The 20,960-nt window shown below is 42.3% G+C and overlaps 1 protein-coding gene across 2 annotated transcripts in view; it reads right to left on the reverse strand.

The window, feature by feature from the left end:
• Positions 1 to 20,960, reverse strand: part of LOC102856966 (myomegalin-like) — a 95,227-nt gene that overhangs the window by 36,090 nt on the left and 38,177 nt on the right. The window contains exons 1-2 of one of the 2 annotated variants that reach the window (XM_006900321.1): positions 18,252 to 18,368; positions 17,892 to 18,002 (exon numbers count right to left, since the gene is read on the reverse strand). In XM_006900321.1, the coding sequence (XP_006900383.1) occupies positions 17,892 to 18,002; positions 18,252 to 18,290 (150 nt within the window). In that variant the 5' untranslated portion in view covers positions 18,291 to 18,368. Of the gene's footprint in view, positions 1 to 17,891; positions 18,003 to 18,251; positions 18,369 to 20,960 lie in introns of those variants that run through there. The other variant, XM_006900320.1, reaches the window with a different exon arrangement.

The following is a 20,960-nucleotide window of genomic DNA, read 5'->3' on the forward strand; positions in this document are numbered from 1 at the left end:
CTCACATCACTCACTTCTAGACCCCAAACTCAAACCCCTCACAATCCACTGATTCCACAAGTTTTTAAACGGCCCTTGCTGTCTTGGCAAAACTTTGACTCTCGTTAAATTCAACTCTCTGCCCACTTCACACCTGTGTGCGCAGCTGAGCGCGCGTAAAGACAAACATAACTTTGTTGACATGTCTTTCTTTATATCCATAGTCACAAATTTCAAACAAGTCCTTAATGCTGCTGAGTATGAGTATGATTACTATGACTCACGGCGCATATGTGCTTATGAGTATAATCATAATATGATTACACTATGCACCCATAGGTCATTTATACTTCCACTTTCCTTATGAATATTTTCACTTTTCCCTCTTCCTTAACGATCAAGATCTGCACTCTCATCTTCTCAGCTGACCTCCCTGACTACCTCAGTGAGAATATGGAAACAACCACAGGACTCTAGGAGCCTCCTACGGCCATGTCTAACCACCTACCAGTGTTTTCCTTCTCACACTCTGCCTCTCCAGTTACAACCACAGAGAAAACTATCCATGCTTCCATCTAAAGCCAAACCTCCCACTTATGTACTAGGTGTCACTTTCTTTGTCTCTCAAACAATGTTCCAACAAGTCTCTTTATTCTGTTATACATCAATATTTTCCTTTCTTTTGAAAAATGACTCTTAATATTCAAACATATTATTATTTATCTGTCTTCCACAATCAACACACTTGACACCAGCAGTCAGGAAATCAGTAACAAATTGCATTGGGAAAGTTGGCTTTCAGGAACATTTGTAGAGCACTGAGAAGCAATGATGTCAGGCTAGAGACTAAGGTGCACCTGATACAGGCCATGGTATTCACAATTACTTGCTGTGAATGAGAGATCTGGACAACAACTAAGGGTAACAGAAGAAGCAGCAATGCCTCTGTGGTGCTGGAGAAGACTATTGAACATACCATAGATTGCCAAGAGAACAAACAGGCCAGTCCTAGAGAAGATGAAACCATTTTTCTCTCTGGAGGCAAGGACTCTGAGGCTGCATCTCACATACTTTGAGATGTGGCCAGGAGGGACCAGTCCTTGGAGAGGGACAACATGTTTGGATGAATGGAAGGAAAGTGCAGGAAAGGAAGACCCTGGATGAGATGGATTGACTCAGTGACTGGAGAAATGGGATTAGGTCTGTTGGAGACAATGAGATTGGCTCAGTATAAGACAGAGTTCGGAGCTAATGTACATAGTGTTTCTGTGAGTCACAGGTGACTCGATGGCAGAAACAACAAAAAAGAGATCCATAGACTCCGAGGGTTTCTCTAAGACGTAGTGCTCTCAATGACATCTGACTAGGGAGCCATCTCTACAGGTCCCTTCTCTTCACTGCAGATTACTATGATCGCAACTCAAGACTTACGTGTTGACAGGGCTCTGAGTTGGTTCATTCAAATTTATACTACTGAATCATCCGAAAAGCTGTTCTGAAAATGTAGATTCTAACTAAAGGCATCTGAGGTAGAAATGTAAATTATTCGCCTGGGGTTGAACCAGAATAAATCAGTAGGAAGCACTGCAAGAAACTACTCTGGGAACTCTCCAGCCAACAGGCAGCAAGAAGCCAAGGACTTTACTTCCAGTTGGCAAAGAAATGAATTCTGCCAATAGCCCAAGTAAGTTCAGAAGCAATTTGTTCCCCCCATAAAGTGCAATACAACTTCAGCAACTGCCTTGATTGTAGCCTAGCGAGAACCTATGAAGAGGTTCCAACTACGCTGTGCCTGGAGTCTTGACCAATAGAAATGTTTGTTGTCTTTATGAGGTGTCATTGACTTGTTGCTGTTGTTGTGTGCCCCTGAGTCTGAACCACCCCATAGCTGACCCTCCAGCGGGTTTTCAGAGGCAGTAAATTCCACAGGAGTTGACTGCCCATCTTTCTTCTGCAGAGTAGCTGGAGGATTTGAACCATGTGCCTTTGAATTGGCAGCACAACTCCTCAATACTCGGTCACCAGAGTTCCATGACTCATAGCAACCCTCTGAACAACAGATTTGAACCTTGCCCTATACCCTGCACCATCCTCATGATTTTAGTCACGCCCAAGTCCATGGTTGTAGTCACTGAGTCAATCCATCTCACTGAGAATCTTCTTCTCTTTCAGAGACCTTCTACCTTTCCCAGCTTGAGGCCTTTTTCCAAAGACTGGTTCCTTCTGAAAATACACTCAAATTAAATGAGATGAAGTGTCACCACCCTTGACTCTTAGGAGTATCTGGTTGCACTTCCTCCAAGATGTTGTTGTTGTTGAGTCTCTTGCGACTCAGAGCGACCCTATGTACAACAGCCCTAAACCCTGCTCTGCCCTGTGCCAATCGCACTGTCTCCAACACTCTCATCCCGATTACGCCAGTCACCGAATCAATCCACCTCATAGAGGGCCTTCCCCTCCTGCGCTGTCCGTCCACCGTACCAAGCATGACGTCCCTCTCCAAGGACCTGTCCCTCTTTACAACATGTCCAAAGTATGTCAGAAGAAGCCTCAGAATCCTTGCCTCCAGGGAGCCTTGCCTCCAGGTTTAACCCTTTCAAGGACGAATCTGTTTGTTTTCCTAGCAGTCCATGGTACTCTCAATACTCTTCTCGAGCACCACAGCTCAAAGGCATCAATTCTTCTATCCTCCTTGGTTATTGTCCAACTCTCTGATGCATAGCAAGTGATTGCAAAGACCATGGCCTGTATCACCTTAGTGTCCAGAAAGACACCATTGCTCTTCAGTACTTTGGAGAGGTCCCTAACAGCAGACTTTCCCATCGCAGTATGTCTTTTCATTTCCTGGCTGCTGGTGCCAAGAGTGTTGACTGTGGAGTCAAGCAAACTAAAGCTGTGAACAATCTTTCTTAAGAGGATTTTTAACTTTCTAATATTCTTCATATTTGATGTCTTTATAGTATTTATTGTTCATTATGCGACACCTCACGCTAATATAAGCTCACAAGGGCAGGAACGCTTATTTATTTGTTAATTGAAATCTATCCTAAGAACCCCTAACAGCCTCTAGAGCATGACAGGTACTGAATAATATTTTTAAAATCAAACCTAATGCTTAGTTTAAACTAAGATCTCCCTGTGTGTATTCTCAGAGCCAGAAAAGCTAATTACTACCTGCCATGTATGAAGATATATACTTAAAAGCTATTAAGTCACCTCTGATTACATTCTTCCCCAAATTGAAAGATTTCAATTCCACTGCCTTATGAGAATAATGTCATTTTCTAATTTTGAAGCTTGGTTTGCATTTTTCCCAATTTCCTCAAATTTTTGGAGTTCTAGACCAGGTTCAGCAACAAGCCCTTCAGGGGATAGGCTAAACTCTATTACGTTCCACATGGCAAACTGTACCAGCTCCACAGGAAAAATAAGATCAATGCTGCCTTTACCATCGATACGCCAACGAGACAATGATACTTCTTCCTGCCACAATCTTAGTTAAAGCCACTAAGAAAATAGATACCTTTTACCAATGCTGTTTCTTTTCTTTTCAGTCAAGCCTTACTACAGTGCAGAGTTATTCACTGGAAAACATCATTTGCATTTGAAATAGTGGGTAGCTTTAAGAATGTGCCAGCGCTTTGCTCATTAACTGTCGAACTAGGCCATGTGGCTGCTGGGATACCAGGTACACTCTCTGAGGCTATTAATTGCAAACTTCGTCTTGTGTGAAATGAGGACAGGACACCAACTCCATCGGATACTCTGTGATTGAGCTTAAATGTGTATAATGTATATAAACCACGGGACATGTTGTTGTGTGCCGTCAAATCAGAATCAACCCATAGCTGATCCTCTGGCAGGTTTTAAAAGGCAGTAAATGGCACATAAAGAGAACACACGTCTTTTTTTCTGAGTAAAACCTGGTGGATCAGAGCTGTGTGCCTTTGGATTGACAGGCCAACTTCTTCCTGCATAAGTTTTACACGTTTACCCATTTCTTTTTTCTTCTATAATTTATCTTTTCAACTTAAATTTAAAAACTCAATAAAATGTCTGCAGAATACATATAAAGGACAGATAGTTGCCAGTTATTTTCCCTACAATGTACAACAGTACATCAGCAGTGAACTACCAGAAGTCCGGGCTGGGTTTAGAAGGGGTTGTGGTACTAGGGATATTGTAGGTGATGTTGGATGGATCTTAGCTGAAAGCAGAGAATACCAGAAGAATGTCTATCTGTGTTTCATTGATTATGCAAACGCATTTGACTGTGTGGATCATAACAAACTGTGGCTGACTCTGAGAAGAATGGGAATCCCAGAACATTTAATCGTGCTAATGCGAAACCTATACTTGGACCAAGAGACAGTAGTCAGAACAGAGCAGGGCAACACTGCATGGTTCAAAATTGGGAAGGGTGTACACCAGGGATGTGTCCTGTCTCCATACCTTTTCAACCTGTATGCAGAGCAGATTATCTGAGAGACTGAGCTCTATGAGGAGAAGCGTGGCGTTAGGATTGGTGGAAGATCTATCAACAATCTGCGTTATGCAGATGACACAACCCTGCTTGCTGAAAGTGAGGAGGACCTCATGCACTTACTGCAGAGGGTCAAGGACTGCAGCCTTCAGTATGGACTGAGGCTCAATGTCAAAGAAGACAAAGATCCTCACCACTGGACCAATCGGAAGCATCAAGATGGATGGCGAAGAGATTGAGATTGTTCACAGCTTCAGTTTGCTCAGCTCCACAGTCAACACTCTTGGCACCAGCAGCCAGGAAATCAAAAAACATATTGCGATGGGAAAGTCTGCTGTTAGGGACCTCTCTAAAGTACTCAAGAGCAATGGTGTCTCTCTGGAGACTAAGGTGCGTCTGATACAGGCCATGGTCTTTATAATCACTTGTTATGCATCAGAGAGTTGGACAGTGACTAGAGAGGATAGAAGGAGAATTGATGCCTTTGAGCTGTGGTGCTGGAGAAGAGGATTGAATGTACCATGGACTGCCAAGAAAACAAACAGATTCATCCCAGAGAGGGTTAAACCAGGCTGCTCCTTGGAGGCAAGGATTCTGGGGCTTCATCTGACATACTTTGGACATGTTGTAAGGAGAGACAGGTCCTTGGAGAGGGACATCATGCTTGGTAGGGTGGAGGGACAGCGCAGGAGGGGAAGATCCTCTATGAGGCGGATTGATTCAGTGACTGGGGTAATTGGGATGGCTATGTCAGAGGCAATGCAATTGGCACAGGATAGAGCAGGGTTTAGGGCTGTTGTACATAGGGTCGCTACGAGTTACAAACGACTCGACGGCACATAACAACAACACAATGTATGAATGGCCCTGGGGGGAAAGAGTCCTGACATAGGACAAAAAGCACTAGAATGAGGAGAATACTTATTCCAGAGAGAAAGACAAGTTCTGGAAATCAGTCTCAGAGATAAGAGGCCTAAAAGTGGTTAGAGAGGAGTCCCCACGTTATGTTTCCTCAAGAACATGTGTTTCCCATCATCTTATTTCCTCTAGGAAGCTAGCAGTGGAAGGGAGGATCAAAATCAGGCCTGAGAAAGCCCAAGGTAGAACTCCAGGACTGACTGATAGAGCCATATGGACAGAAATTCAGGTTAAATCCCTTTACCTGGCCCCTTTAGAGCCAAGTTTCACACAACTTTTCTCTTTTCTCACCCTTAGTTTTAGAGAAGCGTACAGGGATTGATCACTATAGTCCTGACCCTCCCTACTGAAGCGCTAAATGGTTTGGCATCAAGCTGGACTTTCCCACAATCCCACAGCCTACAACTGGCCAGAGAGAAAGAAAAATGCTGAGAAATGAGGCCTGTTGCTTCCCTCTTTGAGATATCCTCTCCAGAGCCCTAGAAGCTCACAACCTTCTTCATGTGATTTCTATGTCAGGATGACTCTGGGATACAACCCTGAATCCAGAAATTCTTCACCTTAGAGCAGAGTGATGACATCTTTGCCTGTTATCAGTTGAGCTGTAGGCAAGACTTGTGTTTGTATCAAGCAAATATTCAGCTTGATCAGAGAGAACTTGAATAGGAAGAGGTGATGGGATATTGCTGAAGGAGGATGCCAGCTGGGTGTTTTCAGGAAGGAGCTATGAATTTACCAAGGCAGAGTGACTTGAGCAAACTCTATTTCCTAACCCAGTGCTTAGGCCCTCCTATTGCCACTCTGGATCCCAGCCTTCATGCTGACAGCCTCCTTCCATTGACCCAGGTGCCTCTGAGGAGGCTTCCTCTCCCCAAGCCTCTGTGTGGGTTTTCTAAGACCCTTGGGTGCATGAAGAGGTGGCTACATAGCAACAGGACCTTTCATGAGGTTGGGAGATGAAAAGCTGGCATTATAAGTCAGCCAGTGCCTTTCATTCTCTCCCCACCACTGTAGGCCAAGTTTACAAATAGCAGGGATGCTAAGTGCCCAGGGTGGACCAAAGTCCATTCTAAAGTTGCTTGGCAGAAAGCCACATGACTGTGACTTAGCTCTCCACAGAACGGCATGTACCACATCGGATCACTGCCTTTTGGTGTGTGGGTGGATTAGCTGCTATTTAACATGATAGGGTGGGCCCCTTTCCAGTTTGCGCCAGCCCCCACCGTATGCCTTCTCCATGTGCAACAGAGTGGAGTTTAACTTGCTTAGAAGAGATGGCAAAGGCAGGAAGGAGAGCAGGGGGAAAAATATTCACAGTGGCATTTGAAAGCATGGGTGAAACTCCTGGGCTAGGGTATGTCAAGAAGCAGACTCTGTTTTCTTTGGGCCGCAGGCACAGACAGGGTGCAGCACCATTTAACTGTGAGTTGCTTTAGCTCCTGCTACGTGGCTTCCATTTCAATCCAACAATGACAAGAGGAAAGAAAGACTAGCAAACATATACAGTAAATCCATTTTTTTTTGTTTGAGTATAACCTTGGACAAGAAGCCAGACCTCTTGGATTCTAGTCTCAGCTTGGCCAGGAATGTTCTGTGTGATGTTAGCAAGTAACTTTGCGATTCTGAGTCTTGGAGTGCCGTTAACTTAAAGAATAAAGGTGCTATTCATTAGAGGAAGCTAAGTGGATGGCATATAGTACTTTGTAATTTTTCTATAAACCAAAAATGAGTTTGAAACAAAAAAAGGTTATTTGAAAATTGAAGAATTAAATAAATTATCGTCAATATCCTTTCTAACTCTAAACTATGATTCTATGTTTTTATTTATCTTCCTTCCACTCAGTTTCTCTCCAGTTACTCAACATACAGAACAAGGCAAAATTTGGTCCCACTCTTCCTGCCACAGATAAGATGATGTTTAGTCCTGGCACAGGGCCATTTTGTCTTTTTAACAATATAAATATCTTATTGTGGGCAAAAATGTAATTCTCCAAAACTCACATTAAAAGCCCCCACCCATCACCTGCACCTCCCCAATTCTAATCGAATTTGCTCCTGCAAACAATGAAATTCATGCAGTAGGAAAAGCTGTTTTCCCAGCAGCATGCAGAATCTCAGCTTTTCCCTAGTAACTGGGCTAATTATAACTCCAGCTACCTGGTAACAGCACTAGATTCCCCTGACATTGGCTGGCTGTCCTGAAGCCATCTCAGCTCTGCATCAGAGAAGCAGGGAGAGTGGTGAGTGGTGGAGAGGGGGGTGGGGGTGGCTGGGCTGTGAGCACACAAAGAGGCTGTGGAGCATCACGGAACTTCAGAGCTGGGAGGAAAGTCAGCATCCATCCTGGCCCAGCCCACTCCTTTTATACATGAACAAATAGAGGCCCAGAAAAATGACTTGTCTCACCCAGGAATCCAGGAGTCTTCTTGATTCCCTTCCCTTTATCCTCCCAGTACCACAATCACCAAGTCCTGTGGGATATTTTTCTTCCCTTTTACTTCTATGAGGGTACTGTTAGCCTGGTGGGAAAGGAGTTGTACCATCAATTCAAAAATAGGTAACTCAAATCTATCTACCAGATACTTCACAGGAGAAAGATGGGCAATCTCCTCCCATGTGGTTTAGAGTCTCTGAAAAACTGATGGAAGGCCAGCTATGAGTTGACTTTTGACTACACAGCATAACAACAACTACTACTGCTTCTGTGAGGAGCCCTGGTGGCACAGTACATAACACGTTGAGATGCAAAAGGTAAGATTGGTAGTTCAAATCCACCAGCTGCTCCTCAGCAGGTAGGTAATCTTTCCCCTCTCCCCCCATCTCCTCTTATGAAGATTTACAGCCTAGGAAACCCGATGGAGGATCAACATAAATCTGAATCAACTTGATGGCCTTGAGTTTTGGCCTACTGCTATTACTTAGCCTTCATCATCTCTTGCCTGGCCTTTCACTGTCCTGACTTCTTTACTTATCAGCTTTGAATCCATCTTGCCCACAGCCACCAAAAAGATTTAGCATGTTCTCTGCTGCTTAAAGCCATCAGTATCTCCTCATTACCCTCACGAAGACGTACATACAACTTAAAGTGGCATGTAAGGACTGTATCCTGTATGCCCTTCCGCCTCATTCTGTGCACGTTGTTGTTGCTGTGTACCATTGAGTTGGAACCAACTCAGAGCTGACTCGCCAGAGAGTTTTTAGAGGCAGGAAATCACAGAGGAGGAGACTTCCCACATTTCTCCCATTCTACACACACAATTCTATACATAGTATGTAAAATTCAGCAATCCAATACCATTTCTAATTCTTTGCACATATATATAGTTACTTGCCATGAGGCTTTGTTCATGGTTGTTTGTTTCAAAAACACTCTCCTTTTCTTCTACCATCCATTGACTGACTACAGCTCTCCTCCTTTTGAAGATACAACTCGGAGATCATCTTAAAGAATCCCTTGTAGAATTTTCCTTGCACTGACTCTGCTGAGTCCCATTAGTGATATCTCATCGAGTTCCCTTATTCTCTGTACACATTTCTATCACAGCTTTTCCCTGAAGTCTATCACCTGGGCTTTATACATCTTTGAATTTTCAGCTTCCAGTATAATATTTGGAATATATTTATTGTTTGTTAATGAATGAAAGAATGTGAAGCTACTTGTGAGGTTTCTTATTTTTCCTTTTGAAAAAAAATTTGTATATTTGAGTCATGGGTTAAATTTGCTTCAATAAAAACATTTTAATTTTCTTGTATTATTTATGGACAGGAAAATAAAAATGTACAAAAGGCAAACAGGAGAAATGATACAAGATCTAATATTGAGGAGAAATAAACAGATTTGGAGTTAAAAAGGGGATCTACTTGTGAATTGCCAAGTAATTGAACTTACATATATAATTTGTAACAGTAATGAGAAATATCTGTTGAGGGTTTACTATGTGGTAGATATTGTGGTGAGGCCATCTATCTGGCCTATTTAATCCTTCCCCAAATCCAATAAGATAGGTGCTATTATTATACCCATTTCATCCTAGAGAGATTATACCATTTGCCCAAGTTAACACAGATAATAAGAAGTAGATTGAAGATTCTATTCCAGGTCTGTCTGGCTTATACTCTTAAAGTGTGAAGACACATTACAGCTGTGTAGTAGAAATAGTGAGAAGTTTGTAGGCAAGTAAACTCAGTAAGGTTTTTTAAATCATGATTTTTAAATCCTAGCTGCAAATGTGTGTTAGGTATAAATCTCAGATCTTCCCCCGGATATGCATTATCCAATTTCAAAAATTAGAAAACCCTAGCAGTTTAAAAGCTCATAAACAATGAAATGCAACCCTCCTAACTTCTATCTAAAGACTAGATTCCCCTTCAACCTTCCAACATCAATTATATCATATTTATATATTGATTCAATCTAATGCAGAATGACAACATTTATTGTTCCTGATCTGTTGTATTGGATCAATCACACTATTAAAATGGAACCTTGAATCCTTTTTAAAACAGCATGGATCAGCAATACATGCAAATTTAACAAAATGCACTAGAAGTGAGGACTCACCATGGGGCATGTGGTTATATGCAATGTTTGGAAATTGAGTGTTAACCACACAGTAGTAAATTTCATAAATTCCATGGTCGGGCATGTTTCTAGTGGTGGTACACTTGGCTATCATGAGAAGATGCAAGATTAAATAATCAACAACAAGGAAGTGAGCCAAGTTACCACCCAGAAATTGTTTATCAGAGCAGCTGCACTCCAGAAATGTCAGCAAGCCAGTCTCCATCGGGCTGGGCCATACTCAGCTGTGAGCGGCTTGCAGTATTTTCTTTGCTCCAGAATCACAAGTCATATGTACTGTAATGTTTCATTTTTTTCCTTAGCTTGAGTATAAGCTCAAAATATTATATAAAACCGTTACTGTAGAATGAGAATAAGGATCCAGGAGGGGTGGGAGAGGCTGGAAGCAGAGGGATGTGGTTGTGCAGGGGGAGGGAGGAATTAATCATTGGGTTGTATAATTTGATGGATGGAAGGGTGAGGGAAATTGAATCTGTTCAAATTTGTATTCAAATTTTGCAAATTAACGAGTGAGGGGGAAAACCAAAACAAAACCTCACACTTTTTGCTTTGAAGTCAGAATTGACTCACAGCTAAGCCTCCAGGAAGTGTTCATATTGCACAGGAGGAGCCTGCCCATCTTTCTTCTGTGGATTTGGTGGTGGGTTTGAACAGTCAGAGAGGCCCAGTCTTTGGATTAGCAGGACAACTCCCAATGGACTGCATCACACTATGGTAAACATTTACTATCAAGAGGGGGCAGTAGTACTAATCATGTAGGTCTTAATCAGTTGTCATTTTTCAGATGGCAACCTCATGTGTGTCAAAGCAGGACTCTGCATTTTCAGGACAGGATTTTCAATGCACAGTTTTGGGAAAGTAGATTACAGTACTTTCCTGAACTCTGTGTTAATGGTTTGTGCAACGCAGGGACTCTAACGCAGGTATAAGTGATAACCTCTGTATGCAAAAGGTCCTTTTTATAATTGTTTTCCAAAATGGAATTTAAAGGATAGTTTAATGTAAACATTCAACAAAAGATAGCAAGTCTAACAATTTTTAATGTACAATTTTGTATTATTTTATTAATCTATAAACCAGGCCTATTGCCATGAGTCTAATTGTGGCTCATGGTGACTCTATAGGACAGATAGAACTGCCTCATAGGATTTCCAAGGTTATAAATCTTTATGGAAGCATCAGGCAGGTTTAACTGCCAGCTTTGCAGTCAGCAGCTGAGTGCTTGGCCGGTGTGCCACCAGGATTCCTTTACTTAGCTGTAGAATTTTTAGGAAGCTTTGGTGGTGTAGTCTGTAGGGAACTGTGCTGCTAACCCAAAGGCAAGACGTGGGTCTCCAGTGGTTCAAATTCACCAGCAACTCCACTGGAGAAAGATGGGGACTCGCCTCCCATTGCAATTTACAGCCTTGGAAACTGCCTGGGGTGGGGGAGTTCACTTGGAGTCAGAACCAACTCAACAGCAGTGAATGAGTGAGTATCGTTCTTAAATTTACTTTTATATTCTCTGAACAGATTGAAAAAAGAAGAACCAAAACCCAAAGCAAATTAACTCCTTTCTACTTACTTGTTTTGAATGTACATTTAGATCTTACACAACTCTAGCTCCTACAACTTTTCCTAAAAGAAAAATCTGTTTCCTTTATAGACAGCACCTAACAACAATAACAATGACAACATAGAGAGAGCTACATTGGCCTAGTGGGCAGAAAGTTATGCTACCACGCTGAAGGTGGGTGACTTTAATCTGTGGCCCTTGGGCCGGGTTCAAATTGGTTTTCTGTCAAACATTCTTCTAGGTGGTATAGCACTGATCTGTCCATTTGCTGTACAGAGGTAACTAGTGGTTGCTGTGATATTGAACACTGTGACACTGATGTGCCAAATGTGATAATAGTTACCCATCGTGGACAGTGTTTGGTGGAGCTCCTCGATTAAAACAAGTTTGGAAGGAGTGGCATCCACTTCTGAAATGGCTTGCCTCCAGAAACTCTATGAACAGTGTTCAGGTCTTTCGTTCATAGGATCACTATGAGTTGTCTATGACTTGGCGGCACCTAACAACAACAACAACAACAAGAAGGAGGATTTGTCTCTCACAAAGAGAAAAATGTTCTCTCGTTCTCTCTCTCTCTCCAGTTCTCTTCTTCAAATTTCCCCTATTTCCGTTCCCTGAAGTCATGTCATCAAGGTGTGATGCTTGATCATCTCTCACTATTTTCCCCCTCTGAAGTAGAAATATCACAACACACATCTACAGAGGCAAAATATGTAAATAAATGAAATCATTACTATTCACAATAGAATTGCATTACATATACATAATTATTTGTTTTCCTAAAAAAAAAAATCTCATGTGTAGTAGCCAAATTATTGCAGGTGCTAACTCAGTGAGTGTGATTTAATGTGGCTACCATGTTTAACAAGTGACTTGATGGCACATAACAACAATAACAATAACAGCCATGTTTAAGGAATTGTCCTTTCAAAGTTGAAGGAGAATTAAGTATGATAATGGAACAAAGCTACTTTTATTTGAACCCCTGATTTAGCATGTATCCTAAGTGTCTCCTTATCAGCCATGCTGCTAATAAAGCTGGCTAACCTCTTGAGAGAACAGTGTGAATACAAAAAGACACTTGCATTGGAACATATGAAGGTGAGATTTTAGAGTCAAATATCATCCTCATTTTAAAATGCAATACAAATGAGCATGACAAAGGAATCCTGGTGGACAAAGTGCTTTGCTGCTATCTGAAATATCAGTATTTCAAGTCCACAATCCACTCTGCAGGAAAAATATGAAGCAGTCTGCTTTTGTTAAGAAGTGTGTCTTAGAAACTCTATGGGGCAATTCTCCTCTGTCCTATGCAATTACAAAACTGATGTGATGGCAATGAGTTTTTCAAGGAACTCTGGTGGTAGAGTACATAACATACCAGATTGCAAACCAATATGTTGGCAGTTCAAATCTAACAGCCACTCTGAGGGACAAAGATGGAGAGTTACCTCCTATGAAGGTATGAAACCAAACCTGATGATGAGTAGAGGCAGTGGTTCATTTATCATTTTGCTTAAGTAAGAATAAGCACAGTGGTGGTTATATGCTGACCTGCTAACTGAAAAATCAGTGGTTTGAGCCCACTAGCCCTTCTTGGGAGAAAGATAAATCAGGCTGCTCTTACTAAGATTTATAGCCTTGAAAACCCAGTAGAGGCTTGCCATGAATCAGTGTTACTCAAAGACAATAGGTGTGACAGTAATACAGTCACTATCCTCTTTCTGTGTTCTGCATGAAGCTACTATATTTACAAAGAGCTTTATTAATTAAGTCTTCTTGTTAAATCTTCATGGCTTCTCTTTATTCATAGTCTCAACATATAACTTTCAAGTGCCTCCGGAGCTATTCATGATTGTTAAAGCCAGTTCTATAGAAGTTGAAACACGCTGAGAGGTTAAACAATTTTTACCACCCTGCTTTCTATTCCTCATCACTATATGCTGTTGTGTGGAGTACCAGCGAGTTGGAATTGACTCCTAGCTCACCCTCCAGTGGATTTTCAGAGGCGGCTAATTGCACAGGAGGAGGCCACTCATTTTTCTCCCATAGAACAGCTGACAGATACTACTAGGTCACCCGAGCTCCCTACCACTGTGTGGTATGATCAAAATTAAAGTCATTGCCATCAAATCTGAACCAACACACAGCTGCACCTCCACTGAATTTGGGAACCTGTAATAAGGTGCAAAAGAGGAGATTGCCTATCTTTCTCCTGTGGAGTGGCTGGGAAATTTTTGGCGTTTGGATTTGCAGCACAACTTCCTAAAGACGATGCCACCAGAGCTCCCTGTTTGGTGTGGTAGACTATAGTGTCAGCTAGAATGTTAATATGATTATAATGACTTTATGTTTTCTGCTTCCCAAATAACAACATCTTAACCTAATACCCCCCCTTTTTTTTTTATAAAAAAAACCCCTCCAAATACAACAAAACAGTTGCTGTCAAGTTGTTTCCAACTCATGGAAACAGCACATGTTTGAGGGTAGCAGAACTGAGCTCTGGGGCATTTTTAATGGCAAACGTTTCAGAAGAGATTCTTTCCTTCAAGGCCCTTCTTTGTTAGACTCCACAAAGGGTAGACTCAAACTTCCAGCCTGTTCATTAGCAGTCAATTTATTAACTGCTTTTTTTACCATCAAGAAGCACCTTTAGTCTTTTCCAAACAGTCATATCAAAATGGGATAAATAACACCATTAAAAGAGGGAAGAGTAACATGAGGATGTCTCAGATCACATGGGGCCAGTAGTTACCTGACTGCTCTGTTCACAATTATAGCTGACAAGTTATAGAGCTGACAATTATAGAGACAAGTTGTTGGTATGGTTGTTAGGTGTTGTGGTATTGTGTATGACTCATACTGACCCTATGAAACACAGATCTGAGCCCTGTCTTATCCTGTGCCATCCTCATCATCTCTGACATACTTGAGTCCATTGCTGCAGTCACTGTATCAATCCATCAGGTTAAGGGTCTTCCTCTCTTTCTCTGACACACCACCTTCCAAGCATGATGTCCCCTCCAAGGAATATTCTCTCCTTACAACATAGTAGCCTAATGACAAAAAACTGCACTGCAATCCTGAAGGCACATGGCTCAAATCTATTGGTTGCTCTGCCAGAGAAAGCTAGGCAATCTTCTCTCATGTAAATTTTTGTTGTTGTTAGGTACCATCGAGTCAAGTACGACTCATATCAACTTTATGGACAGCCAAATCAAACCCTGCCCTTACCCTGTGCCATCTTCATCATCTCTGAGACACTAGAGCCCATTACTGAAGTCACAGTGTCAATCCATCTCATTGGGTTCTTCCTCTCCAACTTCTCAGCATGAGGTCCCTCTCCAAGGAATAGTCTCACCTAGCTACATGTCCAAAGTATGAAAGACGAAACTTCATCATCCTTGCCTCCAAGGAGCACTCTGGATGCACCCTTCTAAGGACATATCTGTTTTTTTCTTTTGACATTCAATGGAATATTCAGTACTCTTCTCCAACATCATAGCTCAAAGAAAGGCATCAATTCTTCTATCATAATTATTCCTTGTCCAGCTCTCTAATGTGTAGCAGGTGCCTGAGAAGACCATGGCTTGAATCAGGCTCACCCTAGTCTTCAAACTGACATCATTGCTCTTCAGTATTTTGGAGAGATACCGGACAGCAAACTTGATCAATGCTATTAATGTTGTTGTTATGTGCCGTCAAGTATATTGTGACTCATAGTGACCCTATGTACAATAGCCCTAAACTATGCTCTGTCCTGTTAATACGTCTCCTTATTTCCTGACTGCCAGTATCAAGGGTATTGATTATTGATACAAGCAGGATGAATTCATTAATAGCTTCTATGTTGACAGCTGGGCCTGTGGTGAGCATCTCTGTCTTCTTGATGTCTAGATGTAATCCATACTGAAGGCTGTAGTCCTTGGTCTTCTGCAACAAGCGATGCATATCCTCCTTACTTTCAGCAAGCGAACTGCTGGAAGATCAACTGTGAGTCTATTCCAATTCAACAGCACACAACAACAAGCCCAAAGTATATGAGATTAAGCTTCACCATCTTTGCACTTTGGCTGCACTTACTACAAGTTTATTCTTTTTGGCAGTTCATGGGATATCAAGTACTCTTCTCCAACACCACAACTCAGAGGTGTCGGTTCTTCTTCTGTGATTCTTATTCATTCCCCAGCTCCAGATGCACAGCAAATGGTTGCAACTATCATGACCTGAGTTGGGTGCACTTGCATCTTTAAACTGACATCACTGCTCCTCAGTACTTTGGAGAGGGTCTGGCTGCATACTTTTTCAATGCAATATGTCTTTTCATTTCTTGACTGCTGGTACCAAGGCAGCTGACTGTGGATCCAATTGTTGGCAATTTCAGTCTTTTTACCATTTATCATGAAGTTGTCTATTGGCCCAGTGGTGAGGATTTTGTCTTCTTGATATTGTGATATAGTCCATATTGAAGGCTGTAGTCTTATGTAGCAAATGTCCTCACTTTCAGTGAACAAAATAGAGACAGGATCAGGCCTCTTTTCTATATGGGACAAGTAGCAGCAGTAGACTCTTATAGAAGGTTACCACTTCTGCACATGATAATGTGCCGAGATCTGCTTCTCTCCAGGCCCTGTAATATCATTAATTGCACTTTTCTTGGGGAGGCATAAGGGCCCCTAGTGGCATAGTGCACAAAGTGTCAGACTGTTAACCATAAGGTCAGAGAATCATACCCACCAGCCACACCATGGCAGAAAGATGAACAGTCCCCCTCGTAAAGATTTACAGCCTTGAAAAGCCAGTGGAGAGTCACTGTAAACTCACTCTGCTGCACTGGGCTCAGGTGGTGGCTTTGGCTTTCATCTTACAGGACAGACAGGGTGCTCTTTTGCTCAACCCAGTGCTTCCTGAAAACTGTTTCCTGAGCAAGTGTAAGCAGGCAGGGAGAGCAGATGATGCAAGCAGTTCTTTGATTCTGGATTTTTTTAAATTCTTCTTCAAATTATCTGGTAAGTAGACAAGTTTTTCCCCTTTCTACCCAGTTTTGGAGACAGTTATGGAGAAAATCTTCCTCTCTCTGCTAAGTAAACATATTTATTAACTTTTCTTAACCTGAGGCAAAACTCCCACTCCTGTTCTCCTGACTCCCATCTGAGTTAACAACCTTTACTTGTCCTTTACAGAAGCCTCCTAATCTTCTGGCAGCTCCAATGAGGCCCATTCACTCCACAGACACACAGATGAGGGGAAAACAAATCTGGACTCATTGCAGGACAATTGAGGTGAAACGTGGAAATTCAGGCAAAAAGAGGTGACTGGGCAAATATCCCAGAATTAGCTGTTCATGTTAGCTAAATTTATGAAATAACTGTTTAAGTTTCATGAACATCAGCTCTTCTCCTGAATCTGATTTTTAATGAGAAGCCTTCAATGCTTCACAGCTTTTTTTTTTTTCTGACTGCAAAGGACACACAGTAAAATGTCAAGTGTTGTATCATTCTATGATGTAGACTCCTGGGACCAACCCCAGGTACTTGCTGTGGTAACTAATTAAGCAGCTTAATCTTTGTAACACTGCTTAATATTCTCTTATCAAGGTGTTATCTCATTTCACCCTCCACTCAGCAATCCACTGGGTCTTCCTGCCCCATTCAACTCATCAGCCATAAGTCAAGACAATCTTTCCTTCCAGAGAAAGTACCCATTCCCCTTGCCATCTCACCTTGCACCAAGAGCTAGTCCATTCTTCTCTACCATCTTCTTCATTCAAAGGCAAACTATTACTACACTCTAAAACTCCAAAGATTCTGTTTTTAAAGTTTATCTATAAGACCATTCTCAAAAGTGAACATGATTCTCACAAGAAATGCAAAGTTTTCATCAGCCCTGGCCCTCTTCTCCTTCAGAATCTCATTAACCTCTTTCCCGCTGGGTTAGAGCTAGAAGGGCTCTTTCTCTGGTACCCTGTTTCTGTGTGTGGCCTGGAAACTACCTGCCTGAGGGTGTAGGGGATTCGTTAAAACATTCCAATCTCCAAGCTCCTCCCTGTCTTTACTAAATTAGATTCCCTGGGGGTGAGGCAGGAAATAAACTGTTTAAACCAGTTCTCAGGGTAATTGTTTTACAGGCTTCCATACCAGCCTTTGAGAGGTTCTGATTTAAATTTGCTCTCTCTCCCTCTACAGAGGAGCACAGAAAGCAGACACCTAGAGGGTGAAATGGACTTGTCCAAGGTCACAGGACTTTAAAATGTCCAGACTTATAACGCAAACACCTCTGTCACTGATAAGCACCCCAAGAGCCAGGACGAGCCTGGGTGAGGAAGGGTGCGTCCAGCAGTCCCCCAACCCTGACCCAGCGGCCCCTGCACTCACCCGCTTGTAGACATCTTCCCTGCTGGCCTCATACTTCTGCTGCATGCGCTCCTCCAGGAAGTAGATGCGCAGCTTGAGGCTGAAGTTCTCCTTCTTCAGGTCATTAAGGTGCTGGGACAGAGTGCGATATCCATTAGACATGGTGGGCAACCCATGGGGAGGAGCCTTCCCAGTCACCCCCTCACCCCAGGACCATAGCGCAGCTGCACCGCGGCATGAAGGGACCCGCGGGAACGCTGCTGAGGCTGCGGGGACGCGAGGCTATGGTGACATGGCTCCGCTTGTTGGCGATCTCTCAGGGGCTCCCAGGACAGGGCAGGCTGGCTCTGGGTGCTGGGGCAGCGCACTTTCCTTTTTTACCTCAGGGAGATATTTGCGGAATCCCTGACAGAGGAACATGCTGCGTGAACTCAGACACAAGTGGTGTAACCCGACTCCAGGCGGGACAGGCTGCCACCCTCCTGGAGCCTCCAGGCCCAACTGCAGGCAGTTAACAGCTTCTCGGAAGAGAGAGGGGACTGACCCCCAGCAGCTTCCAGGAAATGGGGAGGGGGAGTGATTCAAGGTGGTGGGTGGGGGGTGTTGTGAAAAAGAGAAGGGGAGAAAGTAGAGAGGTGTGTGATGGGTCTTTCGGGTCTTGATGACTACTTTGGACACTAAACGCATAATGAAGTAAGACTGTTGGAGAAAAGAGCACTTGTGCACAAAATGGTAGTTATGTTTCAAATATCTTTTTTGTTAGGTGCAAATCTTGAATGGCTACCAATTACAGGGGTGTCTTGATTGCTTTAAGGATCTAAATGCTTTCCTCTAATCATTTCCTTCCCAGTTCCCCTCATGTTTCTCCATCCCTGAAGGAATTAAATTGGTAGCATTTATTAGGACACATCTTCTCCCACCCATGTTCACCCTAGCAACTCTCATGTTGTTGTTGTTGCTATCTATATGCTATTCGGATAGATTCATGGCTGACCCTCCAAACAGTTTTCAGAGGCCAAATCACACTGAAGGAGATCGCTTCTTTTTCTCTCACAGAGCAGCTCTCAGATTCAAACTGAATGCCTTTGAATTGGCAGGCCAATTCCTTACTAGAGCCCCCAGCCACTACCAAAGAAACATTTTAGTTTAGTAGAATCTTAAAAACTCTGGATGGGTTACACCAGCTCACAAACAAGCCAGGGCAAGGACTCCTCCCTTCATGGGAAGGACAGGGCAGGAGAGGGAGCCATCAGCCAGCGCCTCAGAGATTTCAGCCAGTTACTGGCTCTTAACTCAGGCACCTGCCAAGTGGAGCCAAGCACTCATCACCAGATCCTGCTCATAAAGCAATTTAAGATCCTTGAATGACAGCTGCAGCATAAGCAGGAAGTAGTATTTATACCACCTCACATGGAATATTGAAGGTGACTGAGAGACAACCCCACAGCACAGATACCAAACACGGCTCTTGGCTGCAACAATATGAGGTTGGAAACCACTTAATATTAACAATCCAGAGGAAGAAAATGTAAAAGTTTACATGGAATAAATTCAAGCATTCACTCACTTCTTACCCAGTTTACCTGGTTTTCATTCTTCAATTGCCTTCTCAAATTTTCATAATTACTCAATATCTCCAGAGTTCACATAAGGTAATAGTTCACTGGGCAATACAAAGAAATCAGCATCCCAAACCTCTAGCAGTTTGGTGGTCATGTAGCTTATTATTACACATGAAGATGTATGTTTTACAGTATCATCTTCCAAGTCTGTGTTTTTAAAATATTTTACATCACAGTCCAGCCAGCTCACCCTTGCTCTTTTCTCCTCTCTCTCACATACACCCACACACCTGAAGTAAAGTTTTCAAAAAGTAATTGTTAAAATGTCATTACGAGTGATACGCAAGTTTTCTGTGCTATTTCTTTTGTGGGAGTGAACCACCCAATTGATTGCATGATTTACTACTGGGCCTTGACCTACAGTTTAAAACACACAGAATCGATGTGGCTATGTGGAGAAGAGTGGCTAATTCTAACTAAAATCACCAAAAAGAGTTTCACTAGGAATTTAATTTGCACTTTGCTTTAAAAAATTAGAGGAAGCTCTGGTGGCCTACTGGCAAGAAGCTGCACTGCAATCCCAGAGGTGTGCCTTTTGAATCCACCAGATCCTCTGCTAGAGAAGGAGGGACAATCTCCTCCTGTACCAGTCAGATCCAAGGTGATGGTACACACACAAAAAAATAATAATTTTTTTAAAGATTATAAAAGCTTAAGGAATAATGCTAAATTTAAAAAAAAAAACCAACCCAAAAGTTGTTGTTGTCAAGTTTACCAATTTTTTGCCTCATGGTAGCCCCTCATGTATTTCAGGATTTTCAGTGGCAAGGATCTTTCAGATGTAGGTTGCCAGGTCTTTCTTCCTAGGTGCCCATGGTTGGTACCTTTTACTTGGTAGTCAAGGGTTTAACCTACCCAGAGACAACGAAGTGATTTCTGGAAGGCATAATTAGAGTTGAACATTCTAATAGATTTCAGTTATAAATGAGCAACACACTTCATACCATAGACAGCTGGTAACAAGTCAAAACATTCTTGATTTTTTACGAAAACATCCATACATTAAAATATAAATATTTTCATTAAAGTTGTGCTCTCAGAGTAATTGTTTAGGCTTGATTAGACAGAGACAATGAGAAAAAGAGAAAAGTCTAAATTCAAACTTAGAAGACTCATTTCTAATCCCAGTTTTGTGACTGAATAGCTGTATGGCCTGGAAATGTGGTCACTCTCCTGAGGTTTACGCGTCCTCATTTATGAAATGAAGTAATTGTGAGAGGTGTTTAAGGTTCTTTCCTGGTATAGACTTCAAGAAAGTTAACCTAGTTTTTACCCCCTCTGTTTTGTACAAGGGGAACCAGGCTGCCAGATTCTAGGTTAGTGTTTAACTAAGCTGTCTCTATATCCTTGGACTCCATCATGGCATAAAATAAATTCATGAAAGTTTTCTGGACTGTGAAAACTATATGTGAATGCAGAGTACTCTTATCCAGGTAACAGGTTGGGTTTTTGGGGTTGTTTTTTTTTT

This window comes from Elephantulus edwardii, unplaced genomic scaffold, assembly GCF_000299155.1.
Source record: "Elephantulus edwardii isolate Elephantulus edwardi_28Jun2011 unplaced genomic scaffold, EleEdw1.0 scaffold00280, whole genome shotgun sequence".
In the NCBI taxonomy this organism is placed as follows: domain Eukaryota; kingdom Metazoa; phylum Chordata; class Mammalia; order Macroscelidea; family Macroscelididae; genus Elephantulus; species Elephantulus edwardii.